At 53.3% G+C, this 20,547-nt stretch overlaps 8 protein-coding genes across 9 annotated transcripts; 2 read left to right on the plus strand and 6 right to left on the minus strand.

Annotated features, from left to right (window-relative positions):
- CKM354_001072300 (uncharacterized protein) lies at positions 1 to 1,991 on the minus strand (the record flags this gene model as incomplete). Its single annotated transcript, XM_044806189.1, has 2 exons — positions 1 to 45; positions 99 to 1,991. 2 exons carry the CDS (start codon positions 1,989 to 1,991, stop codon positions 1 to 3), a joined length of 1,938 nt encoding a protein of 645 aa, XP_044662124.1.
- A 1,439-nt stretch (positions 1,992 to 3,430) lies between these two features.
- CKM354_001072400 (uncharacterized protein) lies at positions 3,431 to 7,477 on the minus strand (the record flags this gene model as incomplete). 2 transcript variants are annotated; one of them, XM_044806190.1, is made up of 1 exon in its annotated part: positions 3,431 to 7,477. In XM_044806190.1, one exon carries the CDS (start codon positions 7,475 to 7,477, stop codon positions 3,431 to 3,433), a length of 4,047 nt encoding a protein of 1,348 aa, XP_044662125.1. The 2 variants fall into 2 exon arrangements, with proteins under 2 accessions (XP_044662125.1, XP_044662126.1); XM_044806191.1 differs by having other exon boundaries at positions 3,431 to 3,922.
- A 288-nt stretch (positions 7,478 to 7,765) lies between these two features.
- Positions 7,766 to 9,943, plus strand: CKM354_001072500 (uncharacterized protein; the record flags this gene model as incomplete). Its single annotated transcript, XM_044806192.1, has 1 exon — positions 7,766 to 9,943. The coding sequence occupies one exon, from the start codon at positions 7,766 to 7,768 to the stop codon at positions 9,941 to 9,943; it is 2,178 nt and encodes a 725-aa protein (XP_044662127.1).
- Positions 9,944 to 10,187: 244 nt separating this feature from the next.
- Positions 10,188 to 11,725, minus strand: CKM354_001072600 (uncharacterized protein; the record flags this gene model as incomplete). Its single annotated transcript, XM_044806193.1, has 3 exons — positions 10,188 to 10,493; positions 10,569 to 11,464; positions 11,530 to 11,725. The coding sequence occupies 3 exons, from the start codon at positions 11,723 to 11,725 to the stop codon at positions 10,188 to 10,190; spliced, it is 1,398 nt and encodes a 465-aa protein (XP_044662128.1).
- Positions 11,726 to 12,088: 363 nt separating this feature from the next.
- Positions 12,089 to 14,136, minus strand: CKM354_001072700 (uncharacterized protein; the record flags this gene model as incomplete). Its single annotated transcript, XM_044806194.1, has 2 exons — positions 12,089 to 13,378; positions 13,432 to 14,136. The coding sequence occupies 2 exons, from the start codon at positions 14,134 to 14,136 to the stop codon at positions 12,089 to 12,091; spliced, it is 1,995 nt and encodes a 664-aa protein (XP_044662129.1).
- An 822-nt stretch (positions 14,137 to 14,958) lies between these two features.
- On the minus strand, positions 14,959 to 16,761 carry CKM354_001072800 (uncharacterized protein; the record flags this gene model as incomplete). The annotated part of the gene is made up of 8 exons (XM_044806195.1): positions 14,959 to 15,368; positions 15,419 to 15,499; positions 15,557 to 15,734; positions 15,784 to 15,975; positions 16,028 to 16,095; positions 16,151 to 16,390; positions 16,450 to 16,591; positions 16,645 to 16,761. 8 exons carry the CDS (start codon positions 16,759 to 16,761, stop codon positions 14,959 to 14,961), a joined length of 1,428 nt encoding a protein of 475 aa, XP_044662130.1.
- A 699-nt stretch (positions 16,762 to 17,460) lies between these two features.
- On the plus strand, positions 17,461 to 18,995 carry CKM354_001072900 (uncharacterized protein; the record flags this gene model as incomplete). The annotated part of the gene is made up of 5 exons (XM_044806196.1): positions 17,461 to 17,725; positions 17,779 to 17,807; positions 17,869 to 18,064; positions 18,122 to 18,439; positions 18,490 to 18,995. 5 exons carry the CDS (start codon positions 17,461 to 17,463, stop codon positions 18,993 to 18,995), a joined length of 1,314 nt encoding a protein of 437 aa, XP_044662131.1.
- A 712-nt stretch (positions 18,996 to 19,707) lies between these two features.
- Positions 19,708 to 20,408, minus strand: CKM354_001073000 (uncharacterized protein; the record flags this gene model as incomplete). The annotated part of the gene is made up of 2 exons (XM_044806197.1): positions 19,708 to 20,115; positions 20,175 to 20,408. 2 exons carry the CDS (start codon positions 20,406 to 20,408, stop codon positions 19,708 to 19,710), a joined length of 642 nt encoding a protein of 213 aa, XP_044662132.1.
- Positions 20,409 to 20,547: the final 139 nt, after the last annotated feature.

The raw sequence follows: 20,547 nt of genomic DNA on the forward strand, positions 1-20,547 counted from the left end.
CTACAGTCGGCCTTCTTGCTGCGCCTGCTGCACCTGTTCAAAGACCTAGAAGAAAAATGTCAGCAATGTCGCACAAAATCGAATGGGGGTCTACACACCTTGAGCAGCTTCGTGCGTGCGCCCTTGGCAGCAACACCCTTCTTCTCCAGACCCTCCTCGTCCAGCTTAACCAGATCCTGCCAGTTCATATCCTTAAGGTTATCAGTATACTTGTGGAGCCGGAGTGTGCGGAGCCAGTTTGGAATGTCGCGCAGCAGTGCAAGATCGGTTGGATCCTCTGGTGGCTTCGAGCTACCACGTCGACCACGTGGAGATCGTCCTCGGTTGATCTCGCTGGCATCAGACAGATAACCTTCATTACCAAAGTTGCCCATGGCAAAATTACCCAGGTTCATGCCAGCCATGTTGGCATTGAGCTGACCCATGCCGTTATCGTAAGCTGCAAGAAAGCCGTTACTCTGCAAGCCAGCCATATTCATGCCGGCATTGGCTCCATGTGGACCAGTAATGGCGATGCCAGGAGACGATGGGCGTGAGCGCTGGTTCTGCAGGATAGTGTTGATCTGATGTTGTTGCAAAGCAGCGGCTTGTTGTGGAGTCAAAGACTGGCCCATGTCGCTGCTCATCATGATCGATGCTGGCACCTGGCCCCCTTGCAGACCAGGCGACAGTGGCATTTGTCCATTCTGTCCCTCGGAAGACCTGGCGCGGCGATACTTGCGCGGATCATCAAGCTGCAGGCGGTTGTTGACGGTAGACAAGGCGGCGAGCTTCATAGCAGTGGCGTTGGCAACCATGTCGGCTTGGTTCGCACTTTGCTGATGGCTGAAGTTGGAGACCATAGGAGTGTTGGTCATGGATGCCCAACTTGCACCAGGGGCATATGGCGAGAGAATTGGCATACCGTCGGCAGTGTGTCCGAGTTGGCTAGCAGTCTGAGACTGAATGTTGTTATCACCAGAGATGGGGAATGCCCTACCAGAACGCAGGCCTGCGGATGGTGGGGGCGCCTGGCTCACACCGAACTGTCCCATTGGAGTCTGACCACTTTGCTGCGGCTGCTGCTGTTGGCTCGAGGAGGACTTTGGCCTACCGATAGGAGGCTGATTCTCGCCCTGCGAGCCACTCGTGTTTCTCCACGGGCCTGATGGAATGCCCGATGTGCCGTTCTTCTTGCTCTCCTCCTCTGGCGCAGAAATAGTTGGCATGTACTGCGAAGATCGATCTCCAACCGCACTGTTCCTGTTACTCTTGGGGGCACTGCCCGTAGTCTTCTGGAATTCTGCCTTCTGATCTTCGATGGCATTGGCAGCGTCCGGGAACATAGACTTGATCGTGTTAGGATCAAGGCCAGACATGCGCTTAGCGCCTGGCGAAGGAGGTGGTTTGCTGCCAAACCCGAAAGATCCGCGCGAACCTTCAACATTAAGCTTATTCATAGCATCATTCATCCTCGACGACATTGGATCCTTCTCGTTGAATGCAGCAGGCGACAGGACGCCAGACATAGGATGACTCTTGGCCATCTGCTGCAAGACCTGGATGAAAAAGCGGATCTGCACCTGTGTAGTTTGTTGGAGCAAGGCATAGAGAGCTGCCGTGCGCTCAGGCTCGCTAAGCACACGGAACCACTGCTCGATAGCACTCAGCTCGTCCTTGAAGTCTTGGTCAAGGGTGGCAGCAGCCATCTCCTCGAGAGTTGTCTCATACTGATCGATATCTGCAATCCACTGCTGAGCCGCTTTTTCAGCAACCTCATCTGGGTTGGCGGAACTGCCGCCCTGATTGAACTGATTGTAATATACTTCCGAGGCAGGCCGGATGCCTCTGGTAGCAAGTGGCGATGTTGCGGAGAAGGCGCCCATGTCGGCGGAGGCACGCAGGTGGTGTCCTGCAGTCTGGAGGGCGCGTGGAGGGCGAAGGGTGGATCCGCCGAGCGAGGAAGACGAGGTCTCGGGAGTGCTGTTGCGGTTGCCGATGATGTTCGACATGGTGGAAGTGGTACACGGATAAGATGTATATATGGTGGTGGTGCGTCGCGGACGGGCCGTATCGGTGTGCGATGGTAAATTTGATGGTGGCCGGGCTTTGTTCTTTTCGCCGCGGATGAAGCTGCTGCTTTAGAAAGAGTCGAAGTGACCTGCTGTCCTGCAGACCTCAAAGGTATTCGACGAGCACACTATTGCACGAGCAGCGCGTGAAGCAGCATATGCGGTGGAGCGAGAGGTAGCGCTGGAGGTGGAGTCTGCTGGCCTGCCGAGTAAAGGGCGTCGGGAGTATGGTTGGGCACTCTTTGCGCGTCAGCAGTTCTGCCAGAGACGGGGGTGCGAGTTCGTGTTGGCGGCTGATCCTGGCTCGGCCGTGTGGGTGCGTAGAGTGCTGCTCAAACAAAATATGGCGGCGGAGTCGGGGGGCAAGCGACGACAGCCGAACGAATGCAGGCGCAGGAGAACAGACAAGCGGAGCGCGAGCAGAAGGAGGGAGCGAGAGCAGCAAAGGACACCACAGCACGGCGTGGGAGGGTACAGGACAGTAGTCGACGCGCGAGAGAGACAGAGCTGACCAGACGAAGACGGATGCGGGACACAAAGCGGAATCACGCCAAGCATCGCCGGGACCCTTTGTGGCCGCACTCGCACTCGCCCAATCGCCGCTGAGAGCGGGCCTGGGACATGAGACCACCAGCGCGCCATCGGCCTGCGTCAGCAACTCCTGAATAACACAGGCCTCATGCTTCCCAGCCTCAGGCCCGTCACGGCAAACTACAGACAACATCAGCACCTTGTTTGCACGCAGGAACAACCTTTTCTCGCCCGACGCGCTTGTGGCTCCTCTCATCGCGTGTCCTAGGCGCCGTTCCGTGGTGTCCCCCAAAGCTTGGTGTCCACTGCTGATGATCGCCTTTCCCAGGGATCATCTCAACGGACAAGGACTCCGAGATGGACAGTTGTCAACGTTCAAAACCTCGACATGGGGAGTTTTTCCGCCCGCTGCAACCATCAGGCCACCTGCGGTAGTCGCCAAGCAACGTTGGACAGAGCCTCGCTTCCCGCGCATCATCGCTATGTTGAGTGATCATGGAAGTGGGAGAGGCATTGTTCCATAGAATTGAAGATTGTCCGAGGCATGACGGGAAGCAGAGGCTCAAGGTCTTGCATATGAGCCAATATATCTGCGACAAGAAGGATGCATAAGCTACTGCTGCATACGCGAAGTACTTGGATGTTTGACGTTTCATGATGTAGCGAGCGATGCCGAGGAATCCGAGTCTCCGAACATTCATTCATTCATGAGCATCAATGAAAGCAGTCATATCTCATCATACTATCAAGCGAATAGCAAAAGCCACCAACACCTCGCTCAAGTACTAGAGAACAATAAACAGTAAAACCTGAGTCCGGACAGGGGAGAAAACTCACTTTCCACCCTCTTACCCCTTCAATTGTCTCCCCTTCCTCACCCCTTCCAACTTCCTTAGCAGACTCTCCTCCACCTTCCTACACTCTCTCCACTTCTCCGCGCCCCTCTTCATCCTCACACCCGCCAGCACCATGCAGGCCACACTCTTCAAGCTTCTCTTCTTCTCGCGGAAACTCATATCCGGCGTAACGCCAATTTCCTCCAAGAGCCGGAGATCCTCGCGATTGCAAGCGTTATACATCTGCACCTGAAGCAAGAAGTAATTCTTCGTATGAATCAGATCGCTCCGGAACTGATGCTCGCGGTTGAGAGAAAAGCGCAGGAACTGAATCTGCTTGACGAGGCCCTTGAGTTCGGACTCGTGGCGCTTGGTCAGGGCAAGAGTGTCAACTGGTTGTCGAGCCACCAGATCTTGCGAGTTCTCGGCGGACCGCTGTTGGAGTTGCTTGACGGAGGCTTTCGCTGACTTCAATTTGAACTTCAGATCTTCCTCACGCTTCATTGACGCGGACAGCTTGGCGGCACGGTCCTGTAGTTGTGACTGCAGAGCGCGGATCTCCACTTCAGCGTCCTCGAGCTCGCTCTGGAAGCCTTGTGCTTGTAGGGTGACAGTCTCCTCTGCACGAGCACGTTGCAGGCGCTCGCGAAGTTGTCGCTCCTTCGCTGCGGCAGTCTGCAGTGCAGCGTCCCGATCCTGAACATCCATCTGCAGGCGATCGACATCTGCTTGAGCATCACGCAATTGAGCGCGCAGTTCTGCCTCGCGGCGAGCATGACCTGATGACGAGCCGTTACGATCTTGGAGTTGCAATTGAAGCTCCTCCAATTCCTGCTTCAAGCGCTTAAGCTCCTTGGCCTGGTTCCGGTGTTCACGTTCCTTCGTCGTCTGTGCTTGCGTGCGGTTCTCAAGATCTGCGATTTGAACTTGCAAGTCGTCGATCTCTGCTTGTGCGTCCTGGAGTTGCGCCTGAAGCTCAGCCTCGCGACGCTTCTGGCTCTTGTCCGCCTTCTCGCGCCTCGTAAGCTCAATTTGCAATTCCTCTGCTTCAATTTTCGACTTCTTGAGGAGGTCGTGAAGATCGCCGCGCTCTTCGGCCAGTGTTTTCTCCTGCTCGGCATACTGTAGCTCCGCCTCGAGCGTCTCGACCTGTTGCTCCAGCCTGGCAACCTTCTCATTCGCGACAGCGAGTTCCTGTCTCAAGTTCTCACGATCTCGGACAGGGGACAGATTGACCTTCGCAGCTTCAGCGGTCTGAAGGTCGATGCGCAGCTTTTTCACGGTAGTCTCGAGCGTGTTACGCTCAGCTTCGACCTTGCGAATCTGCGTCCGCAACTCATTCCGCTCACGAGCCGGACTGCCTTCCGCCTTCGCAAGCTGAGCACGACTGAGTTCAGCCTCAAGGTCCTTGATACGGGCGTTGAGACGAGCCTTCTCCGCTTCCACTTCGACGAAGTGCGTGTCCATTAACTCGATCTCTGCGTCAAGGGCGTCCTTCTCCTCTTCAAACTCGGCTTGCATCTCCTTCTTGATGGCGGCGAATCGGCGCTCAGCCTCTTCCACGCCGCCCTTGCTGTTCGAACGGGCAGTCTCGAGCTCGCGCTCCAACTGTCGGACATCCTTCTGTCGCTGCTCGATGGCTTGTTGAAGTCGGTCGCGCAGCTGGTCCAGTTCTTGCTCGAGCCGGCGAATCTGCTCATTCTTCTCCTTCAGCTCAGAGCTCTGGTGGCCAAGCATACTTTGATCGCGATCGGCAGTCTCGGTACGCGTGCGAAGAGAAGCAAGTTGTTGCTCGAAGTCCTTGTTGCGATCCTCGATGGTTTGGCAATGTTGGTCGAGCTCGTCCAGCTCAGCTTCTTTGTCCTGCTCTAGCTTTTGCAAAGCCTGCTCGAGAGATCGGATCTGGTCAGCTTGTTGCTTGAGTAGGCTGTCCTTCTTGGATGGGGTCTCCATTGCTCCGACTCGCGCTTTGAGGCTTGTAAGCTGCTGCTGTTGATCCTTTATCTCGCGCTCTTTCGACTTGATATCGGACTCCAGGCGTCGAATCTCCTCGTCTTTCCGTCGCACCTCAGAGCTATCACCAGTCTGAAGAGACGCAATGCGGCTTTGAAGGATTTGTATCTCCTTTTCACGAGCCTGTATGAGTCCATCCTTCTCGTCAAGCTTAGCCTGGGCTGTAGAAGAGGCAATCCGCAGCTGCTCTTGAAGCTCACTGACCTGGCCATCGACCTCGCTCTGTCGACCTCGCTGCTTGCGGAGCGCATCATCTCGAGCTGATTCGGCGGCCCGCATGCGCTTCTCAAGATCTACGAGCTCATCGTCGCGCTCTTCGATCACCCGTGACTTGTCTCTTAGTTGGCTTTCCCTCTCCTGGATTATGCGGTCTTTCTCTCTCAGTCGAGCATCGGTCTGCTCTGCCTCGGCATCCCAGCTTCCTCGCGCTGTCTGCAGTCGTTCCTGCAGGGCCTTGATCTCGCCATCCTTGTCAGCCAATTCGCGCTGGACGTTTCGCAGCTCGTTCTCCTTTTGTCGCAGCTCAGCCGTTGAGCTGGATTCCGCTGTTTGCAGGCGCTTCTCTAACGCTCGTGTTTGATCTCTGAACTCGTCAAGCTCTTGATCCTTTTGTCGAAGCTTGTTCTCAAGGTCAACAACATCGCCACGTAGCTTCTTGGTCGATTTCTCCCGGTCATACGAACTATTGACGCGTTCCTCGAGTTCAGCGATCCGAGCATTCTTTCTGTCTAGCTCTTCGTCCTTCTCTTTGAGCTCATTCTCCATGTCGTCGATATCCTGCTGCATGTGGTCCACGTTCGCATTGTCTTGTTGAAGCGCTTTGACCTGCTGCTGCAATTCCTCCAGCTTGTCGTCCTTCTCTTCGAGCTGTCGTTCGCGATCCCGAATGTCGGCCTCTAGATCACCAATATCGTCCCGCAGTTGTTGGAGCTTGTCCGCATCGCCTTCCATTTGTTCAGCCGCTTGCAGCTTCTCTTGCAACTCTTCAAGCTTTGTGTCCTTCTCGTCCAGCTCACGTTCCCTGTCGCGTACTTCTTGCTCGGCATCCAGTAATTGATCTTTGAGACGCTGCACTTCGCTCTCGTTGCTCTGTAGCTGCTCGGCTTGGTCGAGCTTCTCGCGTACGCGGTCCAGTTCTTGCTCCCGTTCATCTGCAATCTTCTGCGACTCCTCGGCCATCCTTTGCAAACGCTCATACTCTTCCTGATCGCGTTCACTCGTGTGTCGCTTCTTGACCTTCTCTTGATACTCTCGCAGGTGTAATTTGTACTCCTCCAACTGTTGCTCCGCATCTTGTAACCGCTTCCGCTGCTTCTTTAAATCCACCTCCAGCTGCGCCTTGTTTGTCTTGAGCTCGACATTCTCTTTCAAAGTCTGTTGCTGGAATTCGGTGCCACTTTTGCGCATTGCATCCTCGAGGTAGTGGATCTTCAACTTCAGACCAAAGTTGTCCTTCTGTATCTGATCCAGCTTGGCTTCTTGGTCCCGTAGAGTCAAAACATTGCCGGTCTCGAGCACTCCATTCCTGTTTGTTGGCAAGTGCGGCATGGGCGTCGAGTCGTACATAGACGAACTGACTGCTTGAGGTGCAACTGGTGTATTCTCGCGATCACCGGAACTACCAGTGAAATCGTCCAGCATCGACGCTTCGATTGGTAAGCCAGGCGTTGCTCTGCTGCCGAAGCTTTCACGCAGTCCAGCGGGCGTCTTCAAGTCGCCATTCATGGTGTTCTCCTTCTCCTCCATTATGCTCTGTCGCATGAGCTGATTTCGTTTCGCACTCTTGAGGAGCGGTGTGAATTCCTGCTTGCCTGTCGGATTGCGCTTGTCGACAAGGGCAGTTCGCGGTCGCGGTGTTCGCGCAGATACTGGTCCTGGTCCACCGCGTAATCCTCGCATACAACTTCGAATATCCTGGCCGGCATCTTTACTGGGTGACTGGAACGGCTGATTGAATGACATGTCGACAAGGCCATTCTTGCTGGGGCTGAGAAACGTCTCGTTCCCGCGTTCGGTGCCCGGCGTGTTGATGTAGTGATGCGCCATGGTGGGCAATCAATCGCGCACTGCCACTCAGCTGGAGTTAGTATGCGACATGCGCTGGGTACATGTGTCGTCGACGATGCTCCGATAAGAAACGCGTTTAAAAGTCGCGTCTCAATGTTGTTTACGGTTGCTACGTTCGTCACAACATCAGTCGGATCGAATTTTGCCGACCACCGACCACGCGCCAAGACAAATCCCATCTTCACTTTGCCCTCGACTTGACATCAGGGCCCAACGTCACGGCTTCTCCGATAATTTGCTGTACAGATTCGTCCTGAATCCTTCGACATGGATGGTCAGCTGCCAGACGATGGCCTGAAATGGTTCGGCGAAGGCTTTGATGGCTTTCCTAAACGCCTTCCCGATGACTGCGTAGAGTACGTTATCCATGTCATTCACGGCGGGCTGAACTCCAATGCCGCTCTGCGAACAAGACTAAACGAAATATTGAAGGCGGCGAACGAGCTGAAGAAAAAGCTACTCAAGGACTACATCTGGCAAAGGCAAGACTTCAACCTCGCGTTACACCCCAAGATCGATCTCGCGACAGCCTCTGCAAAAAGTGCATCAAAAACAGTGTCGCATGTACGAGGGCGAACAGACTTTGGGGACTCAATCGCGGATGAGTGGCTCATCGTGTATTTGCTCACCGAGCTGAGCAAAGGGAGTCCCGATGCCTGGATACGTGTCTACGATACCGATGGCGAGTTCTTGCTTATCGAGGCAGCGAACGCTCTTCCCAAGTGGCTGAACCCCGAAGTCTCTGAAAATCGTGTCTGGATTAACGACGGTCAAATCAAAATCATTCCGATCGACAGAAGCTCGCTGCCGCGTAATTTGACCTCAGAGGAGGCCCTATCTTTTATCAAGAGAACGCCGAACGAGCTTCTCGTGGACCAGGCGATCCAGCAGGAAGCGTTTCACAGGCTACGAAAGTATCCGTCTGCTATCTCTTCCTCATTCCATCATGCTCTGATCACGATCCCACGAAAGCTAGCATATTTGCTCCATCGCAACCCGGCCTACATTTCGCCAGCGATCGAGTCTTTCTACTTGCGTGACCCAGTGAGCTTAAAGCCGCTCACGACGAAAGACACGAACACCCTCCGATTCCCTCCCGAGGACTTTGTCACAGTAAGCGTCAAGTTTACGAAAGTCGGATATGCTCAGCTGCGAAGTCAACTTTTCGATCCTCCTCCGGCTTGGACCGGTATCATACCCCGTATGCAGGATGAGACGGTGGCACTGGGAATGAAACTTACGTGCGGCTTCGAGATGCTGGTTACTGATAAGCAAAATCAGGACAAGCGGGCAGTGCAAGAGATCAATCTGTTGTTGGAAGACTTGGAGAGCGCGGAAGACGAGCTGCCAGGCGATGATGAGATCAAGTCGTGGCCGCAAGAGCAAGACGACGACAAGTGGTTAAACATCGACTTCAATGACTTTGAGAAGGAGCTCGATGGCAAAGTCAGCTCAAATGGTGGCAAAGGTGGCTTCGGCGATCAAAGCGCCCAGGAAAATCTTCGGAAAATGGTCTCGCGCTTTGAGGATTTCTTGGAAGATGATGAGGCTGGCGTGGATGGTGTGGATGACATGGATGAAGACGATAATGACGATGACGCTCAGTCTTCCTCTCACGTAGAAGACGACCAAGAGAGCAAAGCCGAGAACCAAGAATCAAAGGGGCCGAAAGTCAAGGACTTTGCTGCAACAGGGAACAAAGACGAGCCCGAGGAACCACAAACGAAATTCAATGCCCCCGAAGCACTCGAAGATATGGAGTTCGAACGAGCTATACATGACACTGCCGCAATGCCAGCCTGGCATATCGAGAAATCCGGACTACTAGATGAAGCTCGCCGGCTTGCTCTCGAGGACGACGCGGATATGAGTGATGACGATGTGGATGAATCTGAAGAGCTGCGCAAAGTCATGGAACTGATGGAGCAAGAGCTCAAAGGTCATGGTGCACTCAATCTGGAAAATGGAACATACAAGAAGGGCAAATCGAAAGGCAAGGCCGCAGCGGATGTGGCCTCGAACAACGATACTAAGCTTGTCTTTGGACCACCGCGGCCGCCGCACATGCTTTCGACCTCCAACGATCAGCCGTCCAAGACAAACGACAAATCCGTCAAATTTGCCTCAACGACAAGCACAAAAGACGTGGAGGAGGAAGAATCAGCCGATGAGGAGATCAATCCCTCGCGTAGCAAAAACGCCTCAATTCGTCCCAAGCCGCCCGCTTTCGCCCGATCAGGTCCTTTTGATAATCAGTCAGAAGACATTGAAGAAGGCGCAGAGCTCTCTTCCGACGAGGACGACGAATTCAACGATGTTGATCTTGGCCTTGCGAAGAATATGCTCGAAGCCTTTAAAGGTCAGGCAGGAATGAGTGGGCCTGCTGGGAATCTGATGAAGGCATTGGGTGTGCAGATGCCACGGGACGAAGAAGGGGAGGACTGATATGCTATGACGATAGTTTGTGGACTTCAACAAAATTGGATCGAGGTCTCACCGATGGAAATTGAAAGAAAGACTATCGCGCGCATAACATGAACTCCCAAAACCCACATTCCAGATCATCTCCCGTATTCCAGCCAAGGAATGTCATGCGACAGCCTTGCCTGTACAAAGAAATGTTTCTTCCTCTCGTCCGACCATTTCGACCGGACTGCACGCCCTCTTCACTCGGGCATGAGCCTGCGAATCAGTAGTCCTCACCACGACTGATGATCTCCTTTCCAGCTCCGCCGATCAACACAGTATGCTCGAACTGCGCCACATGGCTGCCCTCGACATCGACCAGCGGAGCATAGGACTCCACAATCTCTTGATCGATCAGTTGCTTCATGCCGAAGTGGTAGTTTTTGATTCCCAGACGCTCCAGATATCGGCGGCAGAAGACCAAAGTCCCGAAACTCTCATCGATGGTCTTGAGGAGGGATCGAGCGCTTGGTTGCAAGTGCTGAGGGTTTACTCTCACATTCTGTCGTCCGTAGCCGTAGATTCCGATCTGTTGATAAATGTTAGCATGTATCTATGCATCGTTTTTGCAGTGCGACTGAAGCGCAGAGAGCACTAAACTCACGTCATCTCGAGTATATCCTCTCCCAGTGGTTCCAAAGGTCTCAATAGCGAAAATGTCTCCCTCTTCCATCTTCTGCTCACTATCATTCTTCACAAATGGAACTTGTTTGTCGCCATGAATCTGATAGCGCAGAATATCGTGCCCGGAGAGATTCCTCATGGCTCTCACTTGGCGCGTCTTACCATCCTGCTCCACGACTTCATAGCTCTCCATCACCTCCTGCATCGCCGCGCCGAGGTCTTGCATCCGCGCGTCGACACTTGCGAGAGAAAGGCCGGTGTCGGTCGTCTCTTTGACTGCATGAAGCAGGGGATTGTATCTCTCATTATGGTCGAGCGCAACTGTGAAAGCGGAGTCTACGATCCGACCATTAACGTGCACACCAAAGTCTACGCTCAAGACATCATTGGACTGCAAAACAGCGTCTTTGCCACCGGGATTGGGAGTCCAGTGTGCGGCAACATTGTTCAGACACAGACCTGTTGGAAATGCTAGACCGGCTTCGAGAGCAGAGCCTGGGGAAACGCCTTGCTGACCTGTCAGATTGCGAACTCCAGACTCGATGCTCTCGGCAATGGTGTGAAGTGTGACGCCAGGTTTGATGACGGATTTCCGGACATATTGACGCACTTCACGATGGATCTCGGCAGCCTTGCGGTAAGATGGAAGAAAAGTCTCATCTTGGTCCTGACTTCGAGCGTTGTAACGCTTTTCGGCAGCGGTCGTGCGAGACGTATTGTCGTAAGCAATACGTTCGCCAGGAGGGTAAGAGTCGGAGGGAAACAGGACAGAAAGCTCGATCGTTGGAGGAGACGTCTGGACTCCAACCTTGCCATCGCCCTGTCCAATTTTGTTCTTCTTCTTGCGCGGTTTGCGCTTCTTCTTGTTTTTCTTTTCTGGAATGTGCGATCAGTAAGATGGCTTTTCTCTCATCGTGTGTTCGCGATAAGCGTAATCTTACCCAGATTGTCAGCAATGTTCAGCCCGGCTTCTCCATCGTCGTCGTCGCCATCTTGATCTTCACCGACGATGCCGCGGTCGAGATCTCCAGAGCTGGAGCCGTTTCGTGGTCGGGCAGCAGTCGAGTCGCACGGCTTCTCCACTTGGTCATTGCCGTCTGGTCCTTGCTGATGTCCCTCTGGGGTTTTGGAGCCCATGACATTGATCTGCTACAGTTTGATCCACAGCAGGAAGCGGTGTTGAACGAGAAGAAGCTGTGACTGATGAGTAAACATTTTATAGATCGCAACTTCTCCACTTTGCGCCCTTTGACACATGCACAAAGCACGGGCCGAACTTTAAATCTACCTCTCGTGATGTGAACCACCTGAAGCACTGATATCGATCTTGGAAGAAATTCATGCTATAATGATACATTCTCTGCTATGTATAGTCACTGGTTCTGCCAAACTGTACAGAGAGATATTATACACATGAGTCTTGGACCTACTGCAATCTTCTTGCCGATGCTTCAAGGAATGAAAGAATGTCTCGCATTACTGAATTCTCGACGCCACTTCCTAATTGCCATTTATAATCGCCTCAGCAGCCTTTTCACTGATCATATAGATCGGCAACGAGATGAAAGTTCCCGGAATCTTAGGAAACACCGAAGCGTCCACAACTCTTAGACCTTCCACACCTCGCACCTTGAAGTTGGAGTCAAGAACAGCGTTCGGATCACCATCAGGACCAATTGCAGCAGTGCAGCAAGCATGGTGTCCCCATAGCTCATTCTTGATATATTCTTTCAGATCCGCTTCCGAGCTTACGTTGCGACCAGGATTGGCCTCTGTGAAAGTCCCATCGAGAGGGATTAGCTTATCGAAAGCTTCGCGACCCCAGAGAAGACCCTCGTAGAGTGCTTGCAAATCTCGTTCGTCGCCGCCGCCAGTCGTATTACCCGTGTCCAAAGATCGGAAGAGGATCTCAGGCACGTCGCGAGGATCAGTAGATCGGAGTTTGACTGTCCCAGCGTTGTTTTGTGGCTGTGCTTTAAGTGCTAGCCACGACCATTTCTTCCCGCTCTTAACACTATCGTAGGCGAAGCCAGGGTAGAAGCCATTGAAAACACCAGGCGTGCCGATGATGAAGATATCTGGGTGATCTTGAGCAACAGAGGTCTTGAGCACTACTCCTACAGCCGCGCCGCTAGTCGTGTATGGACCTCTGTCCAGCACACTCTTGCCATTGATCCATTTCTCGAGGCATGGATCTGCCTGCCCATTATACCCGAAAGTGCAGTCCGCGGAAATGGGGAATTTCTCGGCTGTCTCGGCGACGATAGCGGCTTCGTAGCGATCTTGCATGTTGCTGCCGACACCAGGAGCATCTTTGATGACTTTGATACCGAACTGGTCAAGTTCGTCCTTAGGGCCGATGCCGCTAAGTTTGAGAAGCTGAGGAGTGTTGAAGCTGCCACCAGAGATGATCACATCTTTGCTTGCGGCAACGTACCCAGCTGTGCCACCGGCCGCAGAAGGATACGGGTCTGCCTTGTAAAGACGCTCGCCTGAGAGATACTCGACGCCGATTGCTTTTGGCACGTCACCATTCTCGTCGAACCGGATCTTGGTGGCCAGAGTGTGCAGAGCGATGTCAAGGTGATACTTGCGGCTCCCGTCGTCGTTCTTGGCGTTGGCAGTGTCGAGAATGAATGCACGGGTACCGCTGCGCTTGGAGGTGTCAGCGTCAATCGAGAGCGGCACTTGATAGACGTTCTCCTCGGGGTCCGTATTGGCATTCACATCGGTAAGGAGAACATTGGTGAGCGAGGTGACTGTGCTTAGGAGACTGCTCAGGAGACCATCCTGCAGCTTGTCAGTAAGAAAAACTTGCGGTTTCAAGTACATCGATATCTCACCTTGCCCATGGCTGCGGCCGCCGACAGTACGATAGAAAGCACCTTGAAGTCTTGGGCCACAAGCAGTAAGTTGGTCAGACTGGTCCGAAGCCATCCATCAGTGCCGTGACCCGCACCCACTGGGTATTGAGCCTTCTCGAGCTTAACAAAATGCTCGCGCATCTCGTCGGGGCCCCAAGAATCGTCTCCAGTGAGCTGTTGAATGTATGTCCAGTCAGCACGCCATGGATACGTTGTGATCAACGCATGATGCTCAGAGCAACCTCCAAGCGCGCCCGTCCGAGGGTACAAGATACCAAGCGGCTCTGCACCTTCGGGAGGATACAAACCAACATACAGCGACCCATCCGGGTTCCTGTATGTCATCTTGGTATCTTTCTTTTGTCTCTCCAAGTCCTCATAATGTCTGACCCAGTAGTCCCATTTGATCAAGTCATCTTCGGCAGACTTCAAACTGTAAGTCGGAACCGATTGATTGTAGTTGTCGCCATAGTCGCCACCAGCTTCAATGAGCAAGACCTTGTGCCCAGCAATAGCAAGCCGAGATGCGAGCGGACCTCCTCCTGGTCCTGAACCGATGATTACATATTCGTAGTCCGTGGCATTATCGATCGCTCGACGTTGATGGAATTTGAGATGACTGCTAGGAACCGCGTTGACTGATGCTGCAAGCGATAGAGCTGCGACGAGGCTTTTTGTCAACATCTTGGAGTCTTGAAACTGGACAACTCGAATGCGTTCAAAGCGTGCGGCCGCACTTTACGATACAGCTCGAGCTGCACATCAACGTGGAGTTAATCGCGCATTGGGACCATACGCGAACGCGCAATCGCCAGGGAGTCTCCCATGTCTACGCACGATCCCACGGAATGTCCGTCTCGCAAATTACTTGGTTGGGTGCTGCTTAAGCGAGTTCTTATAGAGACACTAGACGTTCTAGTTGCTTGGGCATAGAGTAGTCGAAGCCTCGGCGGACCGGGGTCTCTCTGGGGCTTGTTCGGGTACCTGCCCAGGCACAAGGACAAAGCTCTACCCGCAGCTTAGTGCTTAGACCGGGGCAGTGAAACTTGATTCGTGATTTAATGAGCCCTGAACCGCGTCCATGGTTGTCCCTTGAATCTCACCTTGGGCAAAGTGATGCTCAGAAACTAGTGCACGGTAGGCACACGCCTGGCTTCGGCGCATTCAATGCGATCATTGACTTTTGTCGCGCCCTTTGACTCGTTTCAAGGATCGATCGTGCTTCGGCAATGACTGATACGAGTAGGCCGAGGCAAGTATCGATCAAGATTGATTTTTCGTGAGGCTCAGATGCAAAATATGTCATCGGTCGCGCTGAAGCTGTGGGTAGTTGGAATGCTCGTGCGCACGCTCGTGCGAGACATCCCGTGCGGTAGTTCTAACAACCGTCGGATCATGAACGGTTCCTTCTCCTGAATCTTATGCTGCGATCTTCCGTTGCTTCATTCTCGGCTCTGTCGCTGCCATTGCCTTCCGTGATACTGTGATTATGCCAGCCGGCCGACCTCAAGCTGGATATGCCGATTTTTGCTTCTTCTCCCCTTCCCATTGAATGGTCTCCAGCGGCGACACTGGGCGCGAAAAGTTCGTAGTTTGGTTGCTGCTACTGACTTGACGGGCGTGCGATGTGTGAACCTCTTGAGTGCTGATATTTTCGAGTGGAATGAAGTGGCCATCATCGCTGTGCCTGGGTCGCACGTAAATCTCAGCGCCATTCTTGTCAACGACGCCGCTGTTTACGGCGGTCCCCCCAGACAAGCCTCCAGATCCAGATTTGCCTGCGGTACCGGCTGTACTCTGTCCCATCAGTCTAGGGAAAGCTCTTCGGATCAAGTTACGAATGCCAGGCATGCAAGCGCAAACCATTGCTGTATCAACCTCGATGACCGTCCATGCTCCTACTTGCTTGTAGTCATCTATCGACATTTGTCAGTTGCAGCGCAAGAGTCTTCCCTTCGTGACTGACGTGTAAGATTCTGGGAGTTGCCGAATTTGACCAGGAGTCGAAGTCGCAGAATGGAGACGAAAGTGACGAATGATCCGACACCTAGCAGAACCCATTGTTAGCATCCCCCTCACTGCGGCATTCTCAGAATTCACCCACTAAACATGAGCATAACCAATATCTTCTTGCGAGTATTCAGATTCATTCTCCACAGCATAGGCATTGGTAAGACGACGACAACTAGGTCCAAGGCGATGTTGAAAGCCGCCGAAGCCCAGGACTGCGCGTTAATGTTGTTGCAGCGGCCGGGCAGTGACTTGTCCCAATTGTCCCAGGCCTGCAGTCGTCAGCCTCCTGTTTATCAACAGATGCGTCACTCCACTCACCAAATTGACCGGTGTGCACTGGAAGGCTGTGATCAAAATGAAGGTGATGGCGTATGCCACGTTAAGGGCGATGGCGATGTAGGCAAGTAATTTGAAGTTCTTGTGCTGGAAAATCCGAAGGTAGGTGCAGCAAATAGCTATCTTGATCGTCGGTAGAGCGGTCAGATACAGAATCTCGTCGACGTAATAGACCTGTTCCAAGATTAACAACAGCTCTCGTGTACGGTGAGCTCAGGAAGCGCACTTTGAGAATCTGCGGAAGCTTGTCGAACGGAATTGTCCAGACGTCCTTGCCGACACCCAGTCCGGTCACTAAAAAGCCGTCAGCGATCTGTTGAGTATACCCGTGCGCCAGACTCCCACTTACAGACGTTGGAAAGCGCAGTAATTGGAATCAGAAGTGCCATTGCGACGGTGATCGTGAAGTCATCCCACCAAAAGTCGGTATCGATTCGAGCACCTCTCTCGCAAGGAAAGCGCACCTTGGACAGAAGTCGCATGATGTATGCCACCGCAGCCAATGCAATCCCGACAATACTGGCAATCGAAAAGCTCTCGGCATCGCGCACAGGTCGTTGACACAGTTGTTCCGTGAGATTCTTTGCAACTACAAGGCTATTGTCAGCTGCCCCTCTTGCAGACTGTGAACCTTTCAAAGTAGCATACCCAGTTGTTCTCGGATCTTGCAGGTCGACAAGGCGCATGCTTCAATACCTGCCGTCGCTGTGGTGTTACTACAGCTTGAAGCGATGTCGATGTTGCCAGCACTTTGGCCGGAAGCTGCTACCGCTTCCACGAGACAAGTTCGCTACATCAGGATGATTAGTGAAGCTCCAGTATGAATGTCTGGAGCATACGCACGGCGCATTCTGGCATCTGCTGCACAATCCCCAGAGCACGCTGGAGGTCCGACTGCCCCGCATCTTGACTGGCACACAGGGTCGCAAAGAGAGCGACCAGAGTCCAGAGAAATCTCATACTTCGTGCGCAGGGGAAGAAAGAGCGTGACTGGATCCGTAGAACATGAAGAAGTGCGTGTGATGATAGTGATTCATGGAATAGATCTCCGGATCCCTCTAAGGACGAGATAGGACGTTGAACCTCCGCAACACGGCCACGCGTGCACAAAGCGTAGGTGCGCGGAATAATGCTGATCGTCCAGGAGCCCTGGCCAGCATCGCAGATTTTCTAATCGCCTAGTGAGTGAAGAAGCGCGCACGCAAGCTGCCGGCGGTAGTCACGCTGACTGCAGAACAGCCGTGAGACCATAGCTCTAACGCGGAGCCATTTTCCGATAGAAAGCACCGACAGTCGGGACGGCGTGTGAGGACTCCCAGTTTGCAGGGCCATGCATGAGAGCAAGGAGGACAGCAGCCGCGGGCCCGAGTTGCTAGAGAGAACCGGCGAAGTTAGCGTATGATGTGCCGATGTTTGACCTTTGAAGCGAGGAGCGGCTTTCAGGCCCGAAAAGGCTTGGTTCGTAGCAGGCAAGATCGCTCCATCAAAGAAATGATGGTGTGTGTCCACGGACCATAAGCTGACGGATCGCTGCAAGTCTCGGTGGGAGTGGAGGTGAGGCGAGGTTTGCAGGGCGGAAAGGGGCAATCCAGTCAAAACTAAGCTATTGATGACCGGTTGTTCCTATTACAGTGTCATGCATGCCAGTGCCTATACGCCATGTATCTATTTCGTGTGCAGCTATTGACGGCACTCGTGAGCCTGCTTCCACGGAACGCGTGGGCCTTCTCAAATCTCCAGCACAATGGACACGTGCATGCTGGACTTCATGAAAAGCGCCTTCTTGGACTTTTAGAAGGCCTTGGTGGCCTCGGTGGCGGTGGTGGTCCTGGTGGTAGCGGAGCAGCAATCGAGGTTACTGGCGAGCATGAGTGGCAAGCGCCTGGTCCAGGTGACCAGAGAGGTCCATGTCCAGGTCTGAATGGTGAGCATAATCAACTCAGGTGCTGCTCAAGAACAAGCAACTGACAGTAGCAGCGATGGCTAATCATGGCTACATCCCACGAGTGAGTACACGCACCAGCCTGGCCAGACACGAACTAGGATGACGCTGACCCTCCATCGCAGAACGGGGTCGTGTCTTTGCTTGGAGCAGTGAACGCCATAACCAGTGTCGTCAACATGAGCGTCGAGTTGGCATTACTTCTGGCTGTGATGGGTGTGGTATGGACTGGCAATCCAGTTTCGCTCGACCCCTCTTTCTCAATCGGTGGTACAACACCAGAGGTACAGAATCTGCTCGGAAATGCTCTCGGACTTCTAGGTGTGTTCCATGCTCTTCCCGTTGTACGCACGAATGAATCTGCTGACATGCAGTTAGGCGAGCCTCGTGGAATCGACCACTCCCACAACTTCATCGAAGCAGACTCATCGCCGACGAGAGACGACCTATACGTTACCAACGATCCAGTGACCATGAACTTGACCAAGTTCGAGACATTGTATGATCTGATTCCGGAAGGGCAGGTATTTACTGCGGAGGTTATGACCGACTTCGCGATGATTCGCTGGAATGAGACGGTTGCGACCAACCCATACTTCTACTATGGGCCGGTCACTGGGATGATCGCTCGGAATACCGGGTACTGCTTCATGAGGAACCTGTTCGCCAATTACTCTTCTGGCAAGCAGGAGTTCAGTGAGTGCCGAGATCGCCGGACTCGAAGTCCGCCGGCTAACGAAATGCAGCACATGAGATCTTCAAGAGCTGGTACTCGGTGACGGGCGACCGAGACAATTTCACATACATCACAGGCCACGAGCGGATTCCCGCGAACCTGGTGCCAAACCCGGCTCCGTACGGCCTCGTGAATCTGAATCTCGATATCGTGGCCATGGTCCTGCGCTACCCGATCTTTGGCAGTGTCGGCGGCAACACAGGCGAGGTGAACTCCTTCACTGGCGTCAATCTCGGAGATCCTGTTGATGGCGTCCTGAATGTTCCCCGATTACTGGAAGGCAACAACCTGCTATGCTTTGCCCTCGAAGTGGTCAACTTTGCAGCGCCGAACTACCTCAACAACCTCGTCAGCACGCTCGCGGCGCCTCTGAAGATGCTCACCGATGCCATCGCTGCGCCGCTTCTGAACATGAGCTGCCCACAGCTGGGTGAGATTACGCGCGACGGAAAGCCGCTGTGGCAGTCTCTGGGCGAAGAGTTCCCGGGTGCGAACAAGAGTGGCAGCGCGATGTAATACTGCGGCAGGTTGCAGAAGGAGGAACGCGACTCGCGCGTGCATGGAAAGTGGAAGGGGAAATTGATGAATCAGCGCGAAAATGATGGGACGGAAATGCAGCAAAGCGCGTCTCAAGCAGAACAGCTTCGACTTCGTAGCCAGTTTCATGGCTTCATTATTCAACCAGAAATAAGTTTACATCCAGCGAATACGACATCAAGCGCACGTTGGCAGATTGATTCTCCTACTTGACAGCCGCTTCAGTGGTCACGCGAAGCTACAGACCAGTCTGGCAAACATTGTCCATCGACTAGCGATTCCGGTCGAAAACCGCTCGATGATAAAGATTCGATCTCGCGACAAATAGTATTGACGATCTGTATCTCCTAGTTACCTGCGAAAAGCACCGAAACATTGGCAAGGGTCGTGAAGAACACCGACGCTAACGAACGCCATCTAAGACATTACCAGCAGGCAGACTACCAGGCTGGTGAATCTTGCTAAAGAATAGCCTCCAAATTTCGCGAATCGCTCGGTGTAAGATAGTGTTCTCTTGAGCAGAAAAGCCGTCGCAACGCGAAACTTGCAAAGGACATCGGTTGGAGGGCCAGTACAGGCAACGTCTGCGAGACAGTAGCCCTGCCAATATTCCACTTCAAGGTAATGCACCACTGGTTCCACCCTCTTCTTGACGCCTTTCCGGGGACCTTGTTCCCACAATCTCATCGGCTCAAATGTCCCCTTCAATACCCACCTCCTCCTTCCGCTCCGCCACCTGATCCTTCTCCGTAGCATCCAAGATCATGCCCCACAACTCCTTCCGAATCTTCTTTCTATTCGCCACAATCTTGGCCCACTTCTTCCTCGCCGCAACAATCTGTGCCTTTCTCTCAGGGTCGACAGGCTTGACGTTCCCACTCTTCAGTTTCGCCAACCTCTCTTGCAGTTCGACTTGTTCTTGCTCCAGCTTCTCGGCATTACTCTTCAGCTCTGCCGTCGTGACGATTGTAGATTCAGCTCGCAAAGCAAGACGAAGCTCTTTCTCTTCAGTCTTCAGAGACATGATCTCAGTTCTGAGGCGTTCGGTCTCGGCTTCTTTGGCTTGCATTGTCTCCTCGAAGTTCTCGTCTACTTCATCCTGATGAGTGAACCCGAGTCAGCGATATATGCAGAAAGGTGATGAACGATGTGACATGCCTGGATAGCAAAGTAGACGATTTGCTTTCCGGAGGCTTTGCCATCAATCTCGTTCCGCTCGTGCATGTCCTTGAGCAGTTTCGTGGCAGCTGCCTTGGTGACTTTGTTGTTGAGATTTGTGCTGATGTCTGTGGCAGAGTACGGCCGATTGGTCTTGCGTAGGTAGTTGAGGATGAGCTTGGACGACTCATCGGGAGTCAGCTTCTTCTCCTTGACCTCCTTGGTGGCACCCATCGTGGCAGATCGAGTCAGCGACCTGTACGAAAGACAGTAATGTATCGGTTGGGCTGATGCGAAGTGTTGCTGTGTGAAGGTCAAGTCAAGGCTGGAAGACTTGATGTGACGTTGGCATGAGGGTGCAGGCGGCGATGCG

The sequence above is a fragment of the Cercospora kikuchii genome (genome assembly GCF_019650295.1).
Source record: "Cercospora kikuchii DNA, contig_00007, whole genome shotgun sequence".
Lineage (NCBI taxonomy): Eukaryota > Fungi > Ascomycota > Dothideomycetes > Mycosphaerellales > Mycosphaerellaceae > Cercospora > Cercospora kikuchii.